The sequence below is a fragment of the Bactrocera dorsalis genome, chromosome 3 (genome assembly GCF_023373825.1).
Source record: "Bactrocera dorsalis isolate Fly_Bdor chromosome 3, ASM2337382v1, whole genome shotgun sequence".
Classification (NCBI taxonomy): Eukaryota; Metazoa; Arthropoda; class Insecta; order Diptera; family Tephritidae; genus Bactrocera; species Bactrocera dorsalis.
In genome coordinates, this window is record NC_064305.1 from 11,301,238 (window position 1) to 11,321,394 (window position 20,157).

A 20,157-nucleotide genomic window follows, 5' to 3' on the forward strand; every position below is an offset into this window, starting at 1 on the left:
ATAACGCCGGTACGTTGTGGTACTGCTATAAAAATTTATCATAAATACCCTGAAAAATTTTGAAAGCGATTTCAGCCATTCACAAATTTGTTTAGGCGGCCAATATTACGTTTTTGACTTTGTCTCCTGGTTCGCCGAAGATGATCATACCGAAATGTTTCAGCCTTAGTTTTTCAAGGGCTGGACTATAGAGAAGAAAGGTCCCAAATGCTTCCACCTCACCTTTTCCTTACAACTTTGACAATTTCATTCAACTTTTCGAAGAGTCGCAGTCTCGTGGAGGCGCAAGCCCGCAGAATGGAGCTGACAGATTGAGAAGAAAATGTCAGAGCAAGAAAATGATGAAGAGGAAGGCATCAGGGATGGATGAAAACACCGCAGCTCTGAGAGTATTCAGCGCAGTAGTCGCCGGAAACAGAGGAAGAGGAAGACAACCACTTAGTTGAAACTTGGAATTTCCAATTGGCGCCAAACAGCGAAAAGGCAGAACGTTTGAGGCGCTATTGTAAACTCGGATAAAACTGCATGTCATCGGCAAAAATTATGAAAAAGTCATCTGGGAAACAATAGAGCATCTCTTGTGCACTTATGTCATATAGGCAAGGCTACTCTTTAACCCTTTCAGCCCCAAAGGACTTTTTAAACGATGTCAAAAATTTATAGAAGTTGCTTATAAGCAACTTCGGGGCTGAAAGGGTTAAGCATTTGTGAGCCCAACGATATGATACACTGGAAGTAGTATAGATAGTGAGTCCTCAGACTTTATTGAAATTCCTGTCAAGAGCAGGCATCCTAAATGATAAGTACTCCTTCTAGACTTGGTAACGGAACTCCATCTGGTATTGCAAAGGACTAAAACTGCTCCATGCGCGGCTCATTAGTCTACCAGACTAACCTAACTTAACCGAACCTGGAACCGAATATGTGAAGAGGTCTCCCTTACTCGCTTTTTTTGTTGCTTATTTGGCGTGCACGTCTTCTTCGAACATTCACAATCGCTGTACTTTTATCGCTTCACGTGTTAAAGGTTTACTCGTATTCGAACCCAAATGAATTGATGGGCAATTTAACAAATTACTACAGAGCATAAACATGCATATGTATGCATATGTATAATATATCTAAGGTACATACATATGTAACGTATGTGGGTTGAATGCTGGGCCTGCGCCGCGTCCCGCTCCTAAATTGGCTGTTAATGTGCGCAAATTTACAAGCGATCAAATAAACTAATTCGCCACGAACGCTTGCGATATGAGTATTAATCAGCAGATGGCGATCGCAGCACGAATCGGCACGCAGATGCGCAATGCTCACACATACGTATGTATAATAACGAAACTTAAAAACACTTGTTCGATGAACGTGTGATTTTTTCCTTTTCATAAAATAATTTTCGATCAAATTCCAAACTCACGGAAATAATAATGGATTGCATGATTACAGTTATGAGAGATCGTTCATTGGTATTTATTATTGTTGTTTTTTTATATTATAGTTTTTTCTTTTTTGTTGTTATTACTATTTTTTAATATTAAAATTTCGAAAGAAGCAGCAAATTGAATGTGTGCACACATGTGGCAACACTGTAAAATTCAATTACGGCGATTTTCCATTTTTTCAGTTTGCTTTTTTTGGTCAAAATTACATTGGCGGCCGGCGCTTGCAAAAATATCAATCAGCAACTAATAATTGCAAGATATACATATGTACATATGGTATATACACATGTACGTGTATGAATGTATGTAGAAGGGACGAAAGATGACCTTCGCTGGCAACGCCCGCAACTCCGTCTATGTAATACATACATATGTAAATACATGGCAGACTAGTGGGCGCTTAAAAACAACAATGAAGCAGCTAAAGCGAGCATAATTGCAAAGCGAGCTTCAATTCCCTTGGTTAGCCACACCTGTGGGCTTAACTTCCCTCGAACGGGCATGAAATTGTATTTGATTTCATCATTATTGTGGTTCGGTCATGAACTCCCACAATCATGAACAGAACCCAGTCGTACAGGTGATTTCATATGCATACTCGTATAGTGTTGCCAAGTTAAATTTTTGGAGACAAATTTCTTCGACTTTCTAATACTTTTAAGGGGGTATTCTGGTCTAGGGCTTTGAAAAAATCGATTTTTTTTGCATATTTTGAAAGTTTGCGACATTCAAAAATATGGCCTTGGAAGGATTTTTCAAAATTCGACTTATTTTTGGAGATACAGCTGATTTTGTGACGTGGCGTCCGTGTTCACTAGAATTGTCTCCTAAACTTTAATCGCGCTTTTTTCGAAACTACTTTTTTGAAGGTGGTTGACATGATATCTCAAGTTCTACAAAACCGATTCCTTTGAAATTTGGTATATATCTTCTTTATACAATGCTCTATCGTGTTTGCCTTGGATTTCCAAAAATTTTAATTTAAAGTATTTTTAAAAAATTCGAAAAGGTCGAAAAAATCGGGTCAAAAAATTTTTTTTTCAAGTCGACGACATTTTGCTATTTTTTTTTTTGAAAATGGTCAATCCGATAACGATAGTAAAAATGTTTTTCATTTTTTTTTTATCTTAGTTAAAAAATGCCTAAAATTCGTGCATCTAGACCAGTATACCCCATTAAGGGAGATGTACTATGCTATAGGAAACTTTGACCATATACTAGAAGATAAGAGAAGATACATATAAGGTCTAGAGAAAAATACGTAAATTTTCCATTAGATTACGAAGATTTCGTAGTACTTCTCAAAAAGTTTGACTTATGTCAGTATTCCTAGAGCACGGATTTTTTTTTGCAGTTTTTCTTCGATAAAGCCGAAATCGCAAACCGATCAGTTGAAAGTGGGAAGATTGTTAATGGATTGTGAAAAATATCGATAAACTAATGGAAATCTAACAGCACTGTTTTGATTACCCAAGCGCACAAATACTATCAATAAGACGGATAGTTACTGGTGATGAAAATTTGGTTTCTCTTAACTTTACTCTCCGCTGTCAACAATTCAAAAGAGTTGGAAAGAAACAGCCAGCTTTGGTCAATAGCAGAGGCATTGTGACCTCTCAATACAACAAATAGTGTCTGATCAGGAGAACCGCGAGCTTGGTTTGAGGGTTCTAAAGCAGCCACCTTATAGTTCGGACCTGACCCCAAGTGATTGCTATCTGTTCCTGTTGAATGCAAACAATTTTAATGGTGAAAATTTTTACTTAAGAAAAGCTTGACAAAATCAAATCTCCCGGCTCATACTTCGGAAGAGAAATGTTTAGATAAATTATTGTTAACGCAGCCCTGTATTGAATAGGTATTGTTCCGCCGAATATAAGGACTGTGTTTCAAGACAACAGCAATTCGTTGGAAATCAGGTCAGTTTGAATAGCTCCAGCAGGCTGAGTCGATGTTTATTTCTTGGTTTCTTACTAAGTTGGCGTCAAATTTTCGACAATACCTTTTATAATTTCTGCGGCTATAGTCTCATTTTGGTCCAGATTTGCCCGTATTATATATTGGGGGTCCTAAAATTTACTCACCAAAGCGAAGACTTTCGAATAAAATGTTTTTTTGTCCTAATTTAGAATGGATTCGATTCTAATGGATATAGACTAACATCGCCGAAGCGCTTCTGAGTTCCGAAATATTCAACTGACCGGTTTTCATGAATCCTGTGACACTGTGGTGAGCTATCAAGATCGATGTGGCAGTATGAAATCTACTAAAAACAAAAGCAGCAACATCGGGACCATGTTTTTAGTAAGACATCACCCAACAGTTTGGGTAATTCTAATACTTGCTCAGATATAATTCCACATAACGTTGATCTGACTATGAAGACCTTATTTTTTGCTAGAGTACTTCCAGGTTGCTCAATATAGCTCTTCAGCTTTCAAGATCCTTGTCAGACTTTGGATATTGTCTTTAGTAAGAAAACACCTGATAGCTTAGTGATGGCTTCTTTACGCATATCGGATGGATATAAAACAGCTTTCATTTCAGTTACATAGACTGATGGGAACAGACTGGATCTAAACCTCCGATTTTCTCAGAGTTTAATTGATTTGCTTTCTAGATTCTTGTGATGCTTTGGAGCAATGTCTTCAGTGAAAACTTACACCAATCAATCAGCTATGAATTAGCTAAACCAAAGATTTATATAGTTTCGGATTTATTCGGAATAAGACTTCATAAGAAAAGACTGATATGAGAATATAGAATACTTTTAGAGTCAGAGTTTTAGTAAGTAATGCGCATTTTAGCTGGGCTTCAAGTTTTTAGATGACATATCTAACCTCAGTTTGATTGTTTTCTTGCCAGTTGAGCGGCGGAACTATTTCTAGGTTATGCATTTAAGTTTCATGCCTTCTTAGTATTCCAATGACTCTACTCTCTTAATCTCTAATTTTCATACCACCAATAGAGTATATATTAAGTTTGCATCGAAGTTTGTAACACTTAGAAGAAAACGTCGAAGATCCCATAAAATTTATACATACATATACATGTATGTAAAGGGTGATTTTTTAAGAGCTTGATAACTTTTTTTAAAAAAAAACGCATAAAATTTGCAAAATCTCATCGGTTCTTTATTTGAAACGTTAGATTGGTTCATGACATTTACTTTTTGAAGATAATTTCATTTAAATGTTGACCGCGGCTGCGTCTTAGGTGGTCCATTCGGAAAGTCCAATTTTGGGCAACTTTTTCGAGCATTTCGGCCGGAATAGCCCGAATTTCTTCGGAAATGTTGTCTTCCAAAGTTGGAATAGTTGCTGGCTTATTTCTGTAGACTTTAGACTTGACGTAGCCCCACAAAAAATAGTCTAAAGGCGTTAAATCGCATGATCTTGGTGGCCAACTTACGGGTCCATTTCTTGAGATGAATTGTTGTCCGAAGTTTTCCCTCAAAATGGCCATAGAATCGCGAGCTGTGTGGCATGTAGCGCCATCTTGTTGAAACCACATGTCAACCAAGTTCAGTTCTTCCATTTTTGGCAACAAAAAGTTTGTTAGCATCGAACGATAGCGATCGCCATTCACCGTAACGTTGCGTCCAACAGCATCTTTGAAAAAAATACGGTCCAATGATTCCACCAGCGTACAAACCACACCAAACAGTGCATTTTTCGGGATGCATGGGCAGTTCTTGAACGGCTTCTGGTTGCTCTTCACCCCAAATGCGGCAATTTTGCTTATTTACGTAGCCATTCAACCAGAAATGAGCCTCATCGCTGAACAAAACACGCGCGCGAAACACATTTCGAACCGAACACTGATTTTGGTAATAAAATTCAATGATTTGCAAGCGTTGCTCGTTAGTAAGTCTATTCATGATGAAATGTCAAAGCATACTGAGCATCTTTCTCTTTGACACCATGTCTGAAATCCCACGTGATCTGTCAAATACTAATGCATGAAAAATCCTAACCTCAAAAAAATCACCCGTTATAAATAATCAGCAAGACGAGCTGAGTCGATTTAGTCATGTCCTTCTGCCAGTACGTCGGTATATACATGAACTAGTCCTGCAGTTTCTGAGATATCGAGCTGAAATTTTGCACACATCCATTTCTTCTAAAAAGGCTGCTCATTTATCGGAATCGGCATTATCGGTTCATTATAGCACATAGCTGTCATACAAACTGAACGATCCAACTCAAGTTTGTGTATGGATAACTTTTTCATTTATCAAAATAACAGCACAAAATTTCGCATGAATTACTAACCGAGGCGCTGCTACAGAATCCTAAAAAAGTTTATATATCCAACCACGATAGCATATAGCTGTCATATAAACTGACCGATCAAAACCAAGTCTTTGTATGGAAAACTTTTTTATTTGAGGCGATATCTTAACAAAACTTGGCACAGTTTAGTTTTGAAGATAGTTCCATAATCTTGAAACATATTGTTCAGATCCGACCACTATAGCATATAGCTGCCATACAAACTGACCGATCAAAATCAAGATAAAGAATTTTTTACCTTTTTATGCTATAAGAAATTTACTTATAAAAGATATATAGCCGAAGTTAACGTTTTCTTCTAATCATTAATGTTATTACAATCGACTTCAACTATTCTTTAATAGTCTGAATACAACTTCGGTAACCTAACCTAACTTATTTACCAATAATGTCGAGCGCTTGTAATTCCGACATACATATTTAATAATTGGTAGTTATGTAATAATCACTAATTAGCAACATAAATCATTCAAAAATTGTTGGTAATCAAACAATTATAATCAATTTGGAAAGACGCGTCTGCGCTACTGACCAGCAGCACGCAACCTTCATCATTAATATTAATGCAATCAAAGCCATTCTCTATTTGGTTGGGTCCATTGTTGTGCCGCTTTGTTGTGAAGAACACAAATTAGATTTGTATTTACTTATAATTTATTTTTAATGCCTACACAAGTGCATTCACCAAAATATGTGCCTCAAAATCAGTATGTGTGTATGTTAATATGTATGAATGAGTATGTGGCCTAGCAAAAAGCCAAAAAGTATTGCCAGCATGCAGCCTAACATACATGCCAAAAATATGTGCATACATATGTACTTATATAAATACCACATTCAAACATACATGCCTTACAAATAACAGTAATTGCAGTCAAGGGTCTGCTGTTAACTGCGCTCTTGTTGCACTTGCTGTTGTTATTGTCGTTGTTGTTGCTGTTCATGTTGTGCGCAGCATAATTGGTAGACACAACCTGCGACTTTTATTCATGTTCATTATCAACTTATTTATTGTGTCGACTGCCGCCAACCACCAACCGCGAGCCGCTCGCTCCTTCGCTTGTTTACCTTTTACCAACTCAACGTGTCAAAGCGTTTAACAGCTATCATGAAGCGCGGCTATAAAACATGTGTTCAAGCTGATTATGAGTATGAGGCGGAGTTTGTTTATATTTTTTACAATTACCAACATGTACATATGTATGTATGTATGTGTATATAATTGTGTGACCGCAAGGTTGCAACAGATGAGCACAATAACGAGTGGCTGAGTGTCATTGTAGGCGCCGAAAATTACACTTTAGAAGGGATTGACACTTGGCATAGATATGTTACTGTAAATATGTATGTATGTATGTATGCATATAACACGCTTGTTAACTAAAGAGACTTAAATTTACAAAAATAAATCAGTACAGCATTAACTATTTAAACAGAAAAATATATGTTTTTTGAAGATCACAAGTTTGCTCGCTTTGGAACTGCTGCGAACCCGGTCAACTTGGAAGAAATAAGACTATTAAGCTACTTTAAAGTCTGTGGATGCAAGAGAAATACCTCATAAAGTGGAAGCTTAGCTGATGTTCAGATCCAAAAATTTTTTGTCAAGCGGAACCCAATCTCCTGATACGAATCATCACTGGGCATCTTGGAACAAAGAAGCACTACCTTTTCGCATCAATTCCTACAACAGCCTGTTCTACATTACCGGAATTGACGCTGATTTCATCCGGGAAAGGGCTGTACTTTCGGAGACCGGTAACTTTTATATTAAGATTGTCATCACTGGAGCAACGCCTTGCAGCATGTTGCTCCGTAACCACTTAAATCGTGCTGGCATTGAGTCCAATCCGAGCCCGGAGGATTTTTATGCTGCATCTGCGCCAAAAGACGCCATCCAAACTCCAGCTAGGTTAGGTTTAATACATGTAATGGATGGAACCAGTGAACCACGAGTTAAATGACCCCATGCTGACCGTGCACTACTGTGCCTGCGCAACCTGCATTAACAAAGGACCTCTACGGTCCGTAGGAGCTCAAACAGGCAGCATGACTCGCATTCTGATCAGTCCCCGCAAACCCTTACCTTTATTCCGCTCCAATCCTTGTGTGAAAACCACTCAGCAACTTTTGGTTTCTCGCTTAGTTTGTTCCATGTGTCAGGCCATCATACGTCGGAACGTTACATCCGTCAAATGCAATTATTGCACTAGATAGTGTCATTTCCCGATATATTCCGGTCTATGTACCACACATGAGTGGAGTCAGTCGTACATTATCCAAGCTGCAGGAGTTCGCCCCCCACTCGAATTCTTCAATTCAACTGCAACGAACGCCAGAGTAAGATCGAGGAGGTAGTTGAACTTATGAGCCGGCAACTCGTATTAATAGCTGCATTCCAAGAAATCAAGTTAAACAGCCGCTCAGATTTTCTGAGTTAAGCAGGTTTCAAAGTAATACGTAAAGATTGCGAGCGAGATAATGGTGGAGGCTTAGCACATCTGACACCCCTCTTCCTATGGTCCGACCCTGTCGAAACAGCACCTCTCCTTAGCCTACCGTTGGATGACCTTGATGACAACTTTTCTAATCTTTGTCATCCTAACGGTGACTAGATAACTGTTACAACAAAAACAACAACTTTTGCGAATTTCCAAGCCATCTTCGAATGTGTGGCAATAGTACCCAAAAAAGGCGGATTCTGGGGTGGAAAAAATGGTATTCTACCTAACCAAGCGGTCTCTTAACACAGTTATATAGCTCATAAACTTAAGTTGCTGGTGTTAACTAGAAATATGTCTCCGCAGTTATAGCCAGTTAACTAAACGCTTTTCTTGGTTAGCTCAGGTCTCAAGGCCTCTTTCTTAAACAATTGATTTACGGCAATGAGGTTAGGTACATTTATGTCAGATTTAAAAAAACTATATTAATAAGTATAATTTCTGAGCTGTGCGTATGCTTTCAACTCTTATAAATCGTAAAAGAAAGAAGCGCATAAATTTGAATCTTTTCTAAATTTTGATATTTCCTAAATTTTAATAAAACAAAATATCATAATTTCATTTGACTTACCATTTATAATCATGCATACGTGTTTGTGTGTGTAAATAGTGTCACTTTCAAACGCTTCAGAGCACCGACAGCAGCAGCACACGAATATTTCGGAAAAAAGCAACTAACATATTTTCGGCCTTACGTTTGGTTACCAAACATCTACAGCACATTAATTTTTATTAAAACCACATTTGAACACATAAATTTAACTTATACATTCACTTTTTAATAAAACAAAAAAACTTATAAGCGCTTCAACTTCAGTTCCGTTCTTTTCCCTCTATTTCCACATCCGTACTGGAAAAATTGTGTCATACTGTTGGCAATGCCGTTACCTTTCAACCTCAATTCCGTTTTGCTTATTTTCGTAGCGGTACTTCTCGTTTGACAGCTATCATCAGTTCACTTCTGGAAAGGTACTGCAAAAATACGAAAATATTTTATTTTATAATTAAATTAAATTAAATTCTCTTTGCAGTTTTTGTCCTCAGGCAAATAGTTCAAAATGTTTTCTCTAACACGTACCGTATCGAATGTTGCGAAGTAAGTACATTTCGCGTATAAAACTAACTAGCGTAACTACTCTTGCTGCCCTAAGGGTCTGGCATAAGTTATTGATTACATAAAACCGGCAGAATTGAACACAAGTTGCAACACATTTTATATGTTTATAATAAACTTTTTCTTTACTCCCACAGGACAGCTGTGCGCTGCAAGCATGATTTGCCCAAATTGCCCTACGATTATGCAGCTTTGGAGCCCGTCATTTGCCGTGAAATTATGGAATTGCACCATCAAAAACATCACCAAACTTATGTCAACAATTTGAACGCCGCCGAAGAGCAACTTGCCGAGGCACAGCAAAAGAAAGATGTGACCAAGATCATATCGCTTGCGCCTGCATTGCGTTTCAATGGTGGCGGTCACATCAATCACTCGATTTTCTGGCAAAACTTGTCGCCGGAAAAGACGCAGCCTTCCAACGATTTGAAGTGTGCTATCGAAGCGCAATTCGGCAGCTTGGAAGCGATGAAGAAGGAGTTGACCACATTAACTGTTGCCGTACAAGGTTCCGGCTGGGGCTGGTTAGGTTACAATAAGAAAACTAATCAATTGCAATTGGCTGCTTTGCCCAACCAGGACCCATTGGAGGGTAGCACAGGTATAATTGAGACAAAATATATTTATATTGTTTGTTAAATATATGTGCTTTTGTTTTTTAAAGGTCTTGTGCCACTCTTCGGTATTGATGTTTGGGAGCATGCCTATTATTTGCAATACAAAAATGTGCGCCCATCATATGTTGAGGCCATCTGGGATATTGCTAACTGGAAGGATATCTCCAACCGTTATGCTGCCGCTGCTAAGAAGTAAAGAGAAACCTTTATATGTATCCTGTCAATGGTTTTGTCGTTTAAGCTTTAAATGTTTTGTGGCAACCTATTTATAAAATAAGTGTCCCAAAGCAATTGTGAAGAAACTTGAATATTTCCGAACTTATTCACTGTCAAACGCGTTTTTTGTAGTTTCTGCACATTTAATTTGTAATGGTAGATCGCGGCAAAATAGATTAACTCATTTAGAACTTATGAAGAAATAAATATGAGAATACATTCAAATATACTTTTTAGAGTGTCATCAGTTGTAAAGCAAAAACTTCAGCTAGGAAAAAGCGTTCTGGGCAAGGAGACATGTTGATTTTTTATTAAATATTCAGATGGTAGATACATATATGTATGCATATAGCACCGTGATTTTTGTTTAATTTTTCAAAATGCGCTCAAAACATATATTTTTTAATAACTTGAGTGCTTACTGGGTATGCCACCTACCTATGTGAGAAACATCCGAATTCATTTATTTTAGCATCGTAAAATAAAATTAAAACTACTACACCTTTGAGGTTAGCACAAAGTTTGTTATTTTTGTTTTATTAATAAATATGAATATAATTCAATACTAACCTTCTGGCAGCACATTTTCAATTTTCTTTCTGCATTTTCTAACTTTTGTCATTCTCCATTTCGTTCATTCGCATCTGTCATCTCAAATCGTTTATGATGAATCACAAGAACTAAAACAAAACTACAAAATTATCGGCAGCATTTTCCAATCAGCTGGTTGTGCGAAGAAAAAAAAAAAACAATCAAACTAGATTTTTAGAAAAGGGGCACATTTGTCTATTTGGAAAATTCGAGGAGGCGCAAACGGAGCTGGTACTTGCGCGCTAGTGGCAGCGAAAAGTTGTGGTGTGTTTCGCAGGCGCATGCAATAAAGCAACAAAAACAATTGCAAGTAGACTTTTGACTGGACGATTTCCACGGACGATGAATAAGTGAATTTTCCTGTCGTCGCTCAAGTCAGACGAAGTTTTCTCGCCTGCCCGTCCACTCTGGCTACACGCTACGCAACGCAAGCAAAAGTTTTATGAAAAAATAAGTGTATTTTCATTATAAAGCAAAGCAAATTCCAGCAAAAAAATAAAAGTGAATCTCATTAAACATTGCAAAAGAAATGAAAAAGTGTTTAGTAATTTGATAAACTGGGAAAGTGTAAAACAAACTGTTCTTTGACAAGTGTTTGCTTATAAAACCAGTTGCCGTTTTGGTGCAGTGCTAATCTTAATTAATTATTAATTACTGCGGGAAGTCGTCACTCGGCGTGTGGAAGACACTTTCAATTAAATTCTTTTCGGTAAGTGCGCTGTTAGAAAATTTGCTGTGCTGTATTTATTTAAGCATGTTTTTGTTGGAAAATTTTGTCTGAAGAAACGGTGAAAAATCAATTTCCGCAAGGTGGTTCATTGCTGTGTTAAACTGTATACATACAAACAAACATAGTTTTTGAAACTGTCATATGTATTGGACTGGTATGTATTACAGCTGTTTAGCATCCACAACTCACAATCCACATGATTCATTCCGTCGTGAAAGGAAAAGGGACGATTAACTTTTGATTTATTTTAATGTTTGTGTATTGAATTGTGTGTTAATAATGTTTTTCGGTTTTTATATCGTTTCAATACTGTTTAAAAGTGCGATCAAATGAAACTGCAATTTTGTGGGTATGTTATACAAAAATTTTCGTATCCTTATGTCTATTTCCGGTTGAAATTAAGCTGTTGTTGACTTGCAGGAATATAACATTTGTGTTTAGCCATCTGAAATGAGTTGTGTGGGTGTTTAATATTGCTTTGCGAACGAATGACATACTAAGAAATGTTCTGCAAATGATTTGTGAGCTCCCATTTACGTAAATTTTCGATAACCCGGTGCAGATGTTGTTGTTGTAGTGGCAGAATTCTGCCGAGTTGACAGTCCTTGACCGTGTAAAAAATCCGGGTCCGTTCCGGTTACGTAGGCCCGACTGCCGTGGGAACGACAAATCTTTCGCTTCCGGTTCCGGGAAAAGAAAGTCGGTCAGCATCGTGCTATAACGCTTGCTATTCCTCATTTCGAAAGAAATAAGATCCCATAGTACCGCTATACCATAATTCGCACCAAAATCCTCTGATTTTTTGGTCCAACTATCAGTTTGGTCTACGTAAGTGGAACGAAACCGAATTTCTATCCAGCCAATAATTGTCAATTCGGCAATAGATCTGAAAATTTTTTCTTCCGACGCTACAAAAACTACAAGAACATCTGATAGTCTTATGTTGTATGTATCCATAAAACTTAGTCAGTTTTGCAGACCGCTTTGAGTTGTTCCAAAAGCTTAGTGTCCGTTTCAGTGATTTCAAGGCTCTTTCAAAATAGCGAGTTTATTAGTTTTCTTGTTTTCCTTATGTTTTATTGGTTAGGAACAAAGTTCTTGCTGTTTTTTTTTAATGAAAATGAAATTTTATTGTAAAGAAATGGTTCTTCTTCTTAATTGGCGTAGAAACCGCTTACGCGATTATAGCCGAGTTAACAACCGCCATCAAAAGGGGGGTCTCTCATCCGAGGCTGTTTACACTTTTTCATTGGGGGTGTTTTTTTAGGTGGCAGGTCCCAAACCCAGCGCACAACGCTATGCAGGGGATGTTTCGCCTTCTCACTTTAGCTCGCCTTCAAACGGATGTTCTTAGGCTGCCCAGAGGATACTTGGTCAAAGACCGGAAGTCGCGAGCAGCTTCAGTCATATGTAAAAGAATCGTTTCTGGCCACTCCCAAGTGAATGGCGATCAGAGAACTTTCCTCACTTGCGTGAACTTCTACACATGACTCCATCCTCCAAAAATTGGTTACAAATGAATTATTCGAAATATTGCCCATTGCTAGTCATAACTTTCTCCCATCATTCTGACAAAGCTCGAATAACATTTCGATAAAACTGTGCATCTTGTGATGCTATCAAATAGTCAAGCCCTTTTTTGATGGCGTCTTGTGAGGGGAACTGCTAATGAGCCAGACCTAATAATAATCGTACGGTTCAATATCTAGCGAATGTCGCGGATAGGGTAGGACTTCCTATTTTAGCGTTTTAAAGCAAGTTTTAACGGGTTTGGCTACGTTGTCGTGCAGCATAAACACTTTTTCGTGCCTCTTCTGGTATTAAGGTAGTAACGAACCCGAGTTTCTTATTTCTGAATCATTCCCATAATATGTGGTCGCCTTGAAATGACTTGGCAGGTGCCTCCCAATGCGGAGGCAAGCTCTTCTTGCATTTCACACAAATCCTCATCGAGCAAAGTATTTAATTCACCGTTTCGAAGGTTTTTGGCCTTCCTTCACGCGCACGGTCGTTAATATCGAAATCGTCGTCTTTGAAGTGATGAAACTGACCAAGGCGCGTTGTTCCACTTGGATAGCTGTTCCATATGCTTTTTGGAGTTCCTGATGTGCTTCAGACGTCAATTTCTATGACTGAAAGAGGAAAATCAAGACTATCCGCAAATGATGATTTTTTGGCGAATAATCGGACATATTCTGAACCCAAAAGTATATTACACATAAACAAAGCAGTTTCTTTTTCAAATTCTTAAGATAAAAACGTTAAGCGCGCTATTGTAAAGTTTTCTGGCAATTTTAGCTTTCACACATCCCAATATTCATTAACGTTTCAAGTGTCATCTACTACCATCAGCCGCATTTTCCTCGACACGGGCCCGGATTTCTATCTGGTCAAGAATTGTCAACTCGACACTATTCCTCGAAATTACTTCAGGAATGTTTTCTGCCGCTCCAGTAACAACAATTTCATTTTATGGTATTTCAAAATTATTTCGTAGATTTTTTGATGTATTTATCAACAACTTTTGGACGCCGACCACGTCTGCTGAATTTAGAACAATTATTGCTCTAGATAATGAAAGTATATGGAATCCTGTAGGACATCTACAGCATTTTAACCACCTATCGCAGTCTACCTCATTTTATGGTAGGTCTCATTTTCCGATAGACTGTCAAAATGCGTACTTTTTCAACTTCATAATCCGTATTTCCTTATTTCGTTTGCCATGGTCGTCATCAAAAGGGGGGTCTCTCATCCCAGGCTGGTTCTGACTATTCACTGGGGGTGTTTTTTTACGTGGCGGGTCTCAAACCCAACGCACAACCCTATGGAGGGGATGCTTCGCCTTCTCACGTTAGCTCGCCTTCAAACGGATGTTCTTAGGCTACCCAGAGGATACTTGGTCAAAGACCGGAAGTCGTGAGCTGCTTGAGTCACATGTAAAAGAATCCTTTCTGGCCACTCCCAAGTGAATGGCGATCAGAGAACTTTCCTCACTTGCGTGAACTTCTACACATGACTCCATCCTCCATCGGCTATAAGGGGTGTCTACGCCAATTAAGAAGAAGAATCCGTATTTCCTTCAATTTTTTATGAATGTTTGCTTCGGCTGGATCTGTGCTATTCTTCTTTCTATGCCAGTTCCTTTGACTTGTTTGTTCGATTCGCTACTTTCCTATCGAAACTGGTATAGCTATATGTTATTTATACTATCCGTAAGTGTCACAATACTCATTATCTTTCCTAGTTATCTATTTATCTATAAATTGCCACGCTTATCTGAAGGTCTTTTTTGTTCCTATTCGTTCAATCACTAATCCAGTATCGTGTCAACAATATTTTAATATTTAGCAAACAAAAAATCAGAGTAATAAACCGTGCATATATAGTATTATATGTATATAAATGTCAGTACTATTTACTTTTGCACTTAACCAGCTTCACTGATTAAGCACTTAAACAGCTGGTGTTGTTCGTTGAATTGCGAAAGATAATTGCAAATCGAAATATTCGTACATATGTACTCGCATTTGAACAACAATTTGTGTGAGGCCGGAGCAGCCTGTAGTCGGTGAATGGGCGAATTATTGGCACTAGATAGTTTATTGATTGATGAGCTTAGTGATTGAATCATATACTAGGTTAAGAAATAAATATTGCGATTGATATATAAGGAGCGAGTATGTTATATAATAATATATATCAAAATCAAGATAAAAGCACTATGTACATATACATATGTATGTATTAATTTTCTCCTTCCTTTACCACCAAATTTATAAAACGAAATAAAGTGTCACCCAATTTAATTCTCCTTTGATCTGCTAATTGACATACTATGAAATAAATTTCCGCGAATATTGTACGTGAACACTGTGTGTTATTGCGATTTTCGATTAATTTCGCCGACAGCTAGCGCTTTTGATCAACGCAGAATGAAAGTTTAATTAAACGCTGGAAAAGCTATTTTTACACAAGGCTGTGAGCGAACATGTGTGGTAAAAATATTGGAAATGTCAAAAGCGTTAAAATATGAAAAAAGAACACCTACGCTGCGAAAAGTTTGTACAACAAAACGATGTCGACGGCAACAACGGAAGAACGAAAATTTTCCATTTCCGACCTTTCACAAAGCAAAGCAGCGAACACACATAAAAAACGGCAAATAAACGGTTTAAGACAAATGTAGGGTTGAAAATAAAGAATGAAAGAAATAAAAAGAAAAAATCCCGACTAGTTGCGAGACCGGCAATCGCAACAAATATCAAAAACGCACTGCAGTCCACAGCGACAAAAGTGGAACCAAACCAATACAACAATAAAAGAAGGCTGGGAGCAACAATTTGTTGACGTAGCATTGAAGTAGGTGGTCAGTTAGCTGACTAAGCTTTGATTTGGATGACAAGATACTCGCAGTGGGCTGGTAGTCGCCAATAATTGCGTTGATGAAAAAATAAAAATAAAACTGCAGTAATTTGGAAGAAGCAGAAATGACTGCGTCTGCGGAGGTAAAGGCGACTAAAATCAAATGTTGATGATGTGAAAAGAAACGACGAAGAGAAGTGTATAACAAAACAAAAGTGTGAAGTGGAGGATACTAAGCGGCTTAAGGCAACGCAATGATTATGGAAGAGTACTCAGTCACGGTATTTACCTAAGCACTAATAAAAGGAGAAAGCTTGCGTCAGCTGCGACTTCTAAATAGTAAGAAGGTAGCAGCAGCTGATAAAATTGAAGCGAGTGCACTTTACGCTGAGTTGCGGCTCTTTGTGACTATAATGCCACAGAACTGCGTAGATAAGGGGCTACAGCAACATTGACCTTTGGTTGCGACTTGATCATTTCAGGCACTTCACAAACGTGCCTCGTACCGCAAGTAGCAGTAAATACTCTCTGTTGTGGGTGGCACCACTTTTTTATTTCAGGAACAAAGTATGTATGGAATTGTAGTGGAAAAATTCCGCACGAAGCGTTCGGTGCACATTTTCAGGAAGCAGGTATTTTCATACCCGCGCGTATGTAAGTGCGATTTTACTCTTCCTGATAAGTTGAGTGCTACATTGTCGTTTTTTGCTTACACTCAGCGCTGTCATGCCTGCCAGTGTTTACTTTCACTAGACGCATTCCTCGGTTGCCGCTTCGCCACTTTCGCTGCAATAAGTGGTTTTGTGTTCGAGTAGGCGGCAGCTAAAAATAGATACCAACATATTTCGCCAATATGCTTATGCAATCGCACGCATATTTACAGATGTTGAGGGATAAATGTTGGACATAAAACCACTTTAGACTCGGGTGCGCTCAGCTATCGCCTCCAACGCTTTTTATTCTTATTTGTCTGCTGTCTCTTCATTATTGACATTGCGTCTTTGCTTACTGTTTTGCAACATATGGCATGTCCAATTATATAGTGTATACTATACTTGTACATCGATTGCAGCTCAACTCAACTCAATGTGAGTTTAATGAAGCTTTCAGTGCTTGAATGAGCAGGCAAGGTCGTGTTTATGCTTTCAGTAATGATTGATTGCTTGAACAGATTCAAGCTGTAAATTGTTTCTGAAAAGCGAACTGATTAAAGCTGAACATGAAAGTATACTCTACAAGACAATATGCATTTAGATGCTTGTCTATAGCTATCAATATCAATCAAATGGCCGCCTTTATTGATCAAAATATAAGGTGCATTCCAAAGTAAACAGGACTTTCTGAATCTAGCGTCTCCTGGTGTTGCCATCTATATGTTGTCTGGTGCGTTAGAATCTGCTATCTCTATCGATTCATCCATCCATCCATCCAGTGAGAATTTCATGATATTTCATCGATTGGAAGTGAAGTTATTACGTTTTAAGTGTCAGTATGTCTGTGTTATCGGTGCGAAAATAAGCTTCGAACAAAGCGTCAACATTAAATTTTGTTTTAAAATTGGTAAAACTTTTACCAAAACGTTTCAATTGATGAATCAAGTTTTTGGCGATGAATGCCCGTAGCAGAGTGCACGAGTGATTTCAACGTTTTCAAAGTGGTCGTGAGGACATAAATGACGATCAACATGTGGGCCAATCAAAATCCGTGATCACCCGGAAATTCCTTCGAAACTGTGCGTGAGTTTATCAAAAATCAGCCGAAATCATCATTGAAGTTCATGGAAATGGAATTGAGCATCTCCAACACGTCGATTTATCGCATTTTGGCCGAACATTTGGGCTTACGAAAGGTGTGTGCTCGGTTTGTTCCGCACAAATTTACTGACGACCAAAAATTGCTCAGAATCTAGCATTCGATCGATGCTTGTGACCGATTAGTTGACCAAAAATCACATTTTAATCATTAACCACCCCCCGTATTGCCCATGAAAGGAAAGCGTTAAGCAGACGTTGAGGCCATATTTGATATTCGAATTTCGAACTGCGGCCGCCAAGTTTTCATTATTTTTGAAATGCTTTTCATATTTTTTCAATATTTTTGGGTTGCCCTATATTTAATTACAATCTTGCGTTAATTTGGTACACCCTTTATATAGTTAATGCGCGAGATTGCTTGGCTGCTTTTATTCCTTCAGTTGCTGCTTTAATTAAGTTGCTTGCCACATTAAAGCTGTATATTGCTGCAACTTGGCTTGCTACTACTTTTCCAACTAAATATATCTGTTACATTTAGTATTGTTGTTGTGATATATAAAGATGTAAATATGAGCATATAATGCCTATAAGTAGTTGTATAGTATGAGTATGCTTGTATATGTAAATTTTATGTACTACACAGCAGAGAAGTGCTGACATTGAGCTTACGCTGACACTTAACCTTAGCCGTGAGACTTTTATTTTGTCTTTATTTCTTGTCCTGGTTCACGTATCACACCTTCAACTAGCAGTCAACAAAATCACCTTCAAACTTTCACACAATTTTTACTATAATTAATTATGAATTTATTATTATTAATTAATTTTGTTATACTTAAGGGATTAGGGGTGGTCGGAGAAATGAAAAAATTACAATATTTAATAATTTTTTTCCAGTGAAATATTTTGATATGGCATCATTAAATAGTGTTTCGAATTGACTTGACAGAAATTTGATATATAATAAGCAAAAGTAATAAAAAAAAGGCAGACTTGAACTGACAGACTTATGCTTGGTCCGTTCGGGGTAGCTGGGGACACTATTCACCTAAGAGACCAGACCATTCAGCTACTTCAAGAGCTGTTTGAAGTAACGAACCTTAGAGATCCAGCTCCCATGTTTCAGAACACCAGCACATTTCCTGACAGAAATTGGCTGGCTTTCTCGCTATACAAAGACCTACACGTGCGTTATAACGCGAGATAGAGGCTTGTTATTTATGCGAGCTTTACGTCGTGCAGGACGTCAACACTTTTAAAAAAGTTTAGTAGAAAGTTGAGCTCGAATTCTGACACTTTCTACAGTCTTTTGAACTCCAAAGCTTGCGAAGGTATCTATTTGTGACACTTCCTTTAGACCCTTGAACTGTAAAGCTCCTAGATATCTTCCATAAGTTGAGTTATAGATAAAACCAGATATAAGCAGCGTCTCTCTAATGCCTAATTCAATGCACTTTTTACATGTGCCATCGTAAAGAATACCCGAACAGCTCACATGTGATGCCAGTCAGTTGTGACCTGTCAATGGCCCAAGAAACGTCCTGCAGTCTTTTCGAGGTCAAGTCATGCGAGTAGAAAGCTTACGTGTTTTCCTTCCACTTCCTTTCACATAAGCTTGACGATCCTATATGCCGTTAAGGTTTTCGATCTTACCCTGATCCGTCTCTTAGCGCTTTTGGAAATTTCATTATCTATTCTAAATCACTGTCCTGTTGTCGCCAGACTAAGGTTGAAGCAACTCGGTTGCTAAGCCTTTACAAACACAGCGAATTGGCTGAAGTTCATATTAGTCGACTCAATGAATTAGTGGCAGGCTCTAGACGTTTTGTCGATATGAGATGGTTATTTTGATCCATACCTAGGAGTACTGGGCATTACAGCGGATAGACGTATTGAGCTAGCCCAAGAACAGTCTTTTCGAGACCATGTGCTTGTCAGCCTTCCGTTTCTTTTCACATGATCTTGGCGATCCTGTATGCCACTAAGGAATTCCATCTCACACTGATCCATCGGTTAGCTCTTTTGAAAATTCCATTGTCCATTCTTAAGGACTTGCGTATTTCTTGTGCTGGTTCGGTAGTCAAGCGAATGCCACTTCCAACAAATAACATGGCATGGAACTATTTTCGCCACATCGGAGATCCTCATAATCCCAACATACTCCAACTAAACCACAATCATAATAAAAACTACATAATATTCCACAACAAGTCAGTAGTTTGCTGGCATTGAAATTTCCCTTTTGTGAGCATATGGGAGAAAAGCTCTAAGCGAAACTGTTCGCAAATCCTGTTATATCCTTCCCTTACACTTTTAATCGAATCTCACTGAGCTTGACATTGTTACGAGCAGCCGGAATCCAACTACGTAGATATGAGCAAGTATTAAAAGGAGATTATGAGGCGACACAAAATGTAATAAGCTGTCAAAAGCAGCTGGAAATTGCAACGAAAAGGAGGAGGCGTTCAATAAAGTGCAGGCGGCGAAGCGGTGTAAGGGGCGCTCGGTGAAGTTACGCAGTTTTGTATTTAG

The 20,157-nt window shown here is 38.1% G+C and overlaps 2 protein-coding genes across 3 annotated transcripts in view; both read left to right on the top strand.

Annotated features, from left to right (window-relative positions):
• Positions 1 to 9,120: 9,120 nt before the first annotated feature.
• Positions 9,121 to 10,412, top strand: LOC105226677 (superoxide dismutase [Mn], mitochondrial). Its single transcript, XM_011205679.4, has 4 exons — positions 9,121 to 9,207; positions 9,270 to 9,334; positions 9,490 to 9,953; positions 10,017 to 10,412. Exons 2-4 carry the CDS (start codon positions 9,297 to 9,299, stop codon positions 10,163 to 10,165), a joined length of 651 nt encoding a protein of 216 aa, XP_011203981.1. The 5' UTR covers positions 9,121 to 9,207; positions 9,270 to 9,296; the 3' UTR covers positions 10,166 to 10,412.
• Positions 10,413 to 10,830: 418 nt separating this feature from the next.
• Positions 10,831 to 20,157, top strand: part of LOC105226678 (kinesin-like protein unc-104) — a 98,335-nt gene continuing 89,008 nt past the window's right edge. For both annotated transcript variants that reach the window (XM_049452818.1, XM_049452824.1), the window contains exon 1: positions 10,831 to 11,485. The gene's annotated coding sequence lies outside the window, so the exon portion shown is untranslated. The remainder of the gene's footprint in view (positions 11,486 to 20,157) is intronic.

Bases quoted from the DNA above. Each gene is read 5' to 3' on its own strand.
- LOC105226677 (XM_011205679.4), top strand. From the start codon at position 9,297: ATGTTTTCTCTAACACGTACCGTATCGAATGTTGCGAA. The intron at 9,335-9,489 runs GTAAGTACATTT...TTACTCCCACAG, and splicing joins ACCGTATCGAATGTTGCGAA to GACAGCTGTGCGCTGCAAGC. The intron at 9,954-10,016 runs GTATAATTGAGA...TGTTTTTTAAAG, and splicing joins CCCATTGGAGGGTAGCACAG to GTCTTGTGCCACTCTTCGGT.